The sequence below is a fragment of the Syngnathus acus genome, chromosome 5 (assembly GCF_901709675.1).
Source record: "Syngnathus acus chromosome 5, fSynAcu1.2, whole genome shotgun sequence".
Lineage (NCBI taxonomy): Eukaryota > Metazoa > Chordata > Actinopteri > Syngnathiformes > Syngnathidae > Syngnathus > Syngnathus acus.
Window position 1 is genome coordinate 12,781,828 of NC_051091.1, and position 7,333 is coordinate 12,789,160.

Below are 7,333 nucleotides of genomic sequence, written 5' to 3' on the forward strand. Positions count from 1 at the left end.
TACAGCGTAAATCGTTCTAAAATGTGTTTGTAGATCAAATTTGAAAATAATTGAAAACAAAGTCAGCAAATACAATAAGTAAATACTGTTCCGTGAGGCTTGTAGCGTCAGTGGAGCATGTGGGTGCTGCATTGTCATCTGACCAGTGTAAGGGCGCAATCAGCACTTGACGTCTCCAGTCTGCCAGTCAACGGTTGGTTGTTTCAGGCAGATCCACGGACACCTCTGCCAGCTGGCCGCCGGGGTCCTTGTCGTTGCTTAGCCATATTGCTGTCGATAGCAAACACGTACGCAGACGCTCAGCGAAACGGAACAAAGTCTTTTCGCGGACAGTTTAAGGCCAGAATGATGCACATGGCTGCCAGGTTTGTCCGCTCCTTGGTCTCCACGAAGGCGATCTTTCGTCTGCATTTGGGTCGTTTCGCCTCCTTTGTGTGGCACCGCTAAATCGAAATCGAAAGCGAAGCGGGCGGCGAGGCCAGCGTCATCGGCCTTCATGGCGTGACCTTGCTCCAACACCAAAATACAAAGCGCCATAACGATTTATGCGGACGTTGCTGGTTGTAAATTACGTTATTCGCGTCTGGAGCGACAACACGGTAGGAACGGAGGCAGTTAGTTAACGCCGCTCGCACGCTCCGCTAGCAGCTCAAACGTGGACGACGTGAGAGCTCAGTGGCGTTCGGCGTTTTGGAAAAGGCCCCAAAAGAACGCTAATGTTTGCAACTTTATTCGTATTTGCGCTCCGCCGAAGTGTTCAAGCGTGACATGCCATTGCCAAGTGTCGAGCCGTGGAAAATGGACACCCTGTTGGTGCCCAACTATGGCAACTCAAAAGTCCATCCTTTTCTAATTAAGAATTTGGTCGGTGTCCGGATTCAAAAATATTTGTTCTATTCGTTTTATTGCTGCTGATGTTATTTTCATTATTGTCTCGTTTATCCAGACTATTAGTTTAGTGATGGACACTTTCAAGCCAAGCAGGAAGGCTAATTGGTCACTTTAATAGGTACACTTTAAAGCAGCTCAAGCAACACGTCGAAACCTTATGCAACCTTTATATGCACTTTATATTTTTTTCAAGTTCCTCCTCTCACGTTTGCAAGTAATATGTATCTGTAGACTTACGAAGTCCGATTTTGTATCCAAAGCATTGGTCTTGAATGCTAATGACTGACGGTTGAAATCCTTCCTGTTCAAGTTGTTCGCTGCTGTGACTTCAAGTCTTTAAGTGTCCACTTCCGGCGTGCCCTAAACTCAAGTCAGTTAGTCTAGGACAGGGGTCTCAAACTCCAGTCCTCGGGGGCCGCATTCCTACATGTTTTCCAAGTTTCCCTCGTTAAACACACCTGATTCAATTATCAGGCTCCTGCAGAACGTGAGGATGAACTGATCATTTGAATCAGGTGTGTTTAACGAGGGAAACTTGGAAAACATGTAGGAATGCGGCCCCCGAGGACTGGAGTTTGAGACCCCTGGTCTAGGAAATGATAATAGTTCACTGAAGTATAGAGAAGCGTCTCACGAATGTCAGAATAGAAAAAAAAAAACTGTCGACCAACTGCAAGGGTGCAGTCTTTCTTGCTTTGTTTTTTTTCCCAAATTCCAGCCTTTGCAATTTAAAAAAATTACATTTGACTACATTGCAATATAAATTGGATAATTTAACAAAAGTTTTAATTTCCAACCCTTTATTCAAAAACATTTAATTTGACAGGCTAGGAATGACAAACAAATGATTCAGTGACAGTTATCAAGTCAGAAGGAATGCACAATTGGTGATTAGTTTGAAAATCATTTCAGAAAGCTGTGCAAAGCGTAAATTCCAAGCATCTGGACACATTCAATAAACAAAAAAAGTATTCTGACAATTACTTGATGATCAAAGATCTGATTGATTCCTTTTCTAATGATGTAATGGTTTTTATTGTTATCGTGTCGTTTGTTTCCCGGTTGTGGAGACCTTGAGCCAAGCAGGAAGCAGCGGTGTGGGTCACTTGATTAGGTACACCTGCGCACGCCGTGCGAGCGGCTGTGCAGCAAAGATTAGTCTTTGACTGTGGAATTGTGTTGTGCACACGCAGGGACCAGCTGACCTCAGCAAAGTTTGCTGTTGTGTTGCACTTCCTGGCCAGCCTCCGCTGAGACCGTGCAGTGCCCGTCCCGCCGACTGCCGCCACCCACCGAGTAGGGCGTCAAGCATGTATTGCCTGCAGTGGCTGCTGCCGGTGCTGCTGATCCCCAAGCCGCTCAACCCGGCGCTGTGGTTCAACCACTCCATGTTCATGGGCTTCTACCTGCTCAGCTTCCTGCTGGAGAGGAAGCCTTGCACCATCTGTGCCTTGGTCTTCCTCACCGCCCTTTTCCTCATCTGCTACAGCTGCTGGGGCAACTGCTTCCTCTACCACTGCCAGGTGCATACACAACACAAAATTCCCAAATCAAACGTTGCTTGACTGCTTTTTTTTTTTTCTATTCAAGTGCCGTTGACAATTCGCTTTGTTTTTGCAGAGCACTTGAAAAGCGGCAACTGAAACAAAGTTGCCGCAAAGCTCTACATTTGTTTGAAGAAGGCTCCTCAATTCACATGGGTGTAGTTTCTTAGCATCGGCATGGCGGCTAAGCACTACCTTTGCCTGAGCAAAGCGCTTCTAGTCAAAGCTAATGTCGTTCCTGAGCACCAAGATGTCACCAGAAGGCAACAAAGCACTGCTTTTGTCTCAATGAAGCGCGTCAGCTCACTATCAAGATGGCAGCAAAGTACTTTTATTGGCTTGGCACTAACAGTCATTCCTTTTTTTGTAAGCAAATTATCAGAGGAGGAAAAATTAAATGGCAAACTGTCATCGTTGAAGTCCTACTGAAGTACATTGATGGAATTTGACTCTGGGTGGCATCTTATCAAAACGAAGGTTGATGTGCTTTAACATCTCTCTTTCAGGACGCCGCCCTGCCGCACGCTGCACACGACCCGGCCATCGTGGGCGCCTAGAGGCCCCTCGCCATTGCTGCCGCCATGCTGGACACAAGACCAACTTTGATGTAAAGACTTGAAAACGGAGACAGCGGGAGACATTTTGTTTGCCCAGGCCGTGCTGTGCGTGCGCAGACACAATCTTCCACACACCGGACAATCAATGTTGCCGACCACTCCTTTTCCTCTGGCTAAATGCACACAACCATGTTCTTTGAAGTGATTGTCAGTATTTTCAGCACATGCAAAAGAAACAACACACACACAAAGTTGGATGGCAACTTTTTTTTTTTTTTTAATCCTTGTGTTTCAGCACAATGTTGTTTTTGGTTTTTAAGTGGAATAAAATATTTTGTTTTTCCTCCAATAGTGTTGAGTACATGAATTAAAAAAGAAAAAGAAAACTTATTGTTGAAGGTGTCATATTTTTCACCAACAGTGACAAAATTTGAAAAGAGATATGAGATGTCAATTTCCCCAAACGCTCTCTCACATACAATGCGTTAGGCCAATGTAATAGTCTAAAGCAGGGGTCACCAACCTTTCTTAAACCGAGAGCTACTTCCTGGGTACTGATTAAGGCAGGGGTGTCCAAACGTTTTGCAAGGAGGGCCAGATTTAATAAAGTGAAGGGGCCCGGGGGCCAATAGTTTTTTCAGACATTTTTTAACTACAAAAATTTCATGCAAATACACACTGTTATAAAACAAATTTCATTGTCACAATTGTCTTTATTTTTCAAATGACAAAATAACCAAATATAAGCCATTCAGGCAGATGTGAACAACTCTAAAAACACAAATTCCAGGAGGCTCCAGGACCGGTTGGAGTCAGCCCACACTTTTGCTCGAGATCAACTGCAGAAGGCCGGCCTTAGACAGAAAAGGAACTACGACATGCGGGCCAAAGGAAGAGACTTTGGCTGGAGAGCTGGTGTGGGTGTACAGTCCAAGGAGGAAAAAAGGCAGGTGCCCTAAATTAGACAGCCACTGGGTGGGGCCGTGTGAGGTGCTGGAAAGACTTTGGGAGGTGGTATACAGGCTACAGCTGCCCCCTAGATGGAGGCGAGATGGAAGATGGCGGCGCACGCAGTTGCAGCGGCTCAGTGCTCTCCCGATCTACGCATTGTTTGTTTTTTGTTAGTGTTTGTACCCACTGTATGTCGATCATACACCACCTACAACCGACAGGAGCTCCTCAGGATAGGTGTTTGCTGCGAGTTGAGTGTTGCAGCGGAGTTTCACCGCTCGAAAAACATACCGGAGGATATCATCAGGCGCCCCGGCTCCCCTTGGATCACCATCCCCGCTGGGAGGAAGCGAAGGCAGCGCAGAGAGAGGAGGCAAAAACGAGGCTGCAGGGCCGGCGCGCTAACCAGGCTACGGAAGCAGCCGTTCAAACCACCGCTCCGTAGCCTGTTTCTTACCAACGCCAGGTCTCTTGCTAACAAAATGAATGAACTAAGGCTACAGATGTCTGCGAACCAGACCGTGAAGGACTGCTGCATGGTACTGATCACCGAAACCTGGCTTCATCCACTCATACCGGACTCTGCTATCGAGCTAGCAGGATACACCACACAGCGTCATGACAGGACTGAGAACTCCGGCAAGAGCAAGGGGGGGGGGAGCTCTGTATGTACGTCAATAACAACTGGTGTACTAATATGGTGACTGTAGACAGTCACTGCTGCCCGGACCTGGAGTACGTGACTATTAAATGCAGGCCCTTTTACCTCCCTCGTGAATTTACCGTAGTCATGACGACTGTTGTTTACATACCTCCGGAGGCTAATGCTAAGCTAGCTATTGGACTATTACATGGCAGTATTAGCAGCCAGCTGAGCAGATATCCTGACGCAGTCCACATCATGGCAGGGGACTTTAATCATGTAGATTTGAAAGCAGCACTCCCTAGTTTCCATCAGCATGTTAAATGTGCCACTAGAGGAGTTAACACTCTGGACAAGGTCTACTCCAACATCAAGCTAGGCTACAGGGCAAAACAGCTACCTCACCTGGGCCAGTCTGACCATATGTCACTGCTATTAATCCCGGCATATACCACCATCAGGAAATCAGCTCCTATCATCACTAAAACTGTTCAAACCTGGCCTGATGACGCCTCTCAGCAGTTGCAGGACTGCTTCGACAGGACTAACTGGGACATCTTCGAACACCGGGACTTGAACGTGTTCACAGACAGTGTTCTGTGTTATATCAAGCACTGCACATACACTGTCACAGTGGACAAACCTATACGGATATACCCCAACCAGAAGCCCTGGATGACCCGGGAGGTCCTTCGGCTGCTGCAGGAGAGGGACACCGCCCTGTCCCTCAGGTCTGAGGACGGGGCTCTCTACAGCACAGCCAGAGCCAACCTGAGGAGAGGCATCAGAGAGGCCCAGCTTGCCTACAAGAAGAGGATTGAGGATCACCTGGACAGCAACAACAGCAAGCAGGTGTGGCAGGGAGTCCAGCATCTCACCAACTACAGAACCACCATTGGAGCTGCTGAAGGGGACACCTCACTGGCAGAGGTCCTCAATACCTTCTTTGCCCGGTTCGAGTCCGAGCCACCTGAAGCGGCCACATCACATCCCACAGACCGCAGCAGCTTCACCCTCACAGTGAAGGAGCACGAGGTGAGGCGCACGCTGCGGACCATCAACTCGAGGAAGGCTGCGGGTCCTGACGGCGTCACTGGGCGTGTCCTGAAGGACTGCGCAGATCAGCTGGCTGGAGTCTTCACAAAGATTTTCAACCAGTCCCTTACCGAGTCCACCGTCCCATCCTGTTTAAAATCCTCCACTATAGTCCCCCTGCCCAAGAAACGCCACATCACCAGCCTCAATGACTACCGGCCAGTCGCACTCACCCCGGTGGTCATGAAGTGCTTTGAAAAGCTGGTACGGGGTCACAGCACAGCACTCCTGTTCAGAGGTTTTGACCCCCACCAGTTTGCCTACAGGGCAAATAGATCCACAGAGGACGCAGTAGCTACAGCCCTCCACGCTGCACTGTCCCACCTGGAGCAGCCGGGGAGCTATGTGCGGATGCTCTTCGTGGACTTTAGCTCTGCTTTTAACACCATCCTCCCCCACAGACTGGTGGACATACTGGAGGGCCTGGGACTTCCACATAATACTTGCAGGTGGATTAAGAGCTTCCTGACGGGTCGCAGCCAGAGGGTGAAAGTGGGCCGTCATACATCCACACCTCTCAGTCTTGGTACCGGCTCCCCACAGGGCTGCGTACTGAGCCCACTGCTTTACACGCTCTACACACATGCATGCACCCCCGCCCACCGCAGCAACACCATCGTGAAATTTGCGGATGACACAACCGTGGTGGGGCTCATCTCAAAGGGGGATGAGTCTGCCTACAGGGACGAAGTGGTCCAGCTATCGGAGTGGTGCGGAGAGAACAATCTGCTCCTAAACACGGCTAAAACCCAAGAACTGGTCATTGATTTTAGGAGGAAAAATAAAACGGACGTTCCACCACTTATCATCGACGGGGTCTGTGGGAAAAGGGTGTCCTCCTTCCGCTACCTGGGAGTCCACGTCGAGGAGGACTTCACCTGGGGCGTGAACACCTCTGAGCTGCTTAAAAAGGCCCAGCAGAGACTCTACTTTTTAAGGGTGCTGAGGAGGCACAGCATTACACAGAGACTGCTGGTGTCCTTCTATCGCTGCTCCATAGAAAGCACTTTAACGTACTGTATATGTGTTTGGTACTCCAGCTGCACTGCTGCTCAGAGGAAAAAGCTCCAAGGGGTCATCAACACAGCACAGAAGATCATTGGCTGCCCTCTCCCCACACTGGAAGACCTACACAGAACCCGCTGTCTCAAAAAAACACAGAACATTCTGAAGGACACTTCCCACCCTGGCCACTCCCTTTTCGAACTGTTGCCATCAGGCAGACGCTACAGATTAATTAGGTCGAGGACTAGCAGATTCGCCAACAGTTTTTACCCTACAGCGGTAGTCACATTGAATGCAGCTAAACGTAAATGATTATGTCTGTGTATGTTCTTCTGTGGGTTTTTAGCTTGTTTTCTTATCTTTTTATTCTATTTATTTTTTATCGCATGCGCGGATCGGTTGGCACTTTTTAAATTTCGTTGTACATGTGACAATGACAAATAAAGATCTATTCTATTCTATTCTAGAGGCAGGCGGGTGGCTCTTCATAGGGACCGCCTGGCCTCATATAGAGGTGATGCTCGTCCGCAGTGGCACACGGGATCCCGGTCTCGAGCCCGGCGCGGCACAACTCCCACTGCCCACTGTTCCTCCTCTCTCCCCCGACCGAACAGGCCGTTGTTCCTGTAGACCAGGGGTCTCAAACT

The 7,333-nt window shown here is 48.7% G+C and overlaps 1 protein-coding gene across 2 annotated transcripts; it reads left to right on the top strand.

The window, feature by feature from the left end:
• The first annotated feature begins 148 nt into the window (after positions 1-148).
• LOC119123469 (bladder cancer associated protein) lies at positions 149-3,475 on the top strand. Of its 2 annotated transcripts, XM_037252655.1 has the most exons (4): positions 149-365; positions 1,962-2,005; positions 2,085-2,414; positions 2,942-3,475. In XM_037252655.1, the coding sequence occupies exons 3-4, from the start codon at positions 2,202-2,204 to the stop codon at positions 2,990-2,992; spliced, it is 264 nt and encodes an 87-aa protein (XP_037108550.1). In that variant the 5' UTR covers positions 149-365; positions 1,962-2,005; positions 2,085-2,201; the 3' UTR covers positions 2,993-3,475. The 2 variants fall into 2 exon arrangements, with proteins under 2 accessions (XP_037108550.1, XP_037108548.1); XM_037252653.1 differs by lacking the exon at positions 1,962-2,005 and having other exon boundaries at positions 184-365.
• Positions 3,476-7,333: the final 3,858 nt, after the last annotated feature.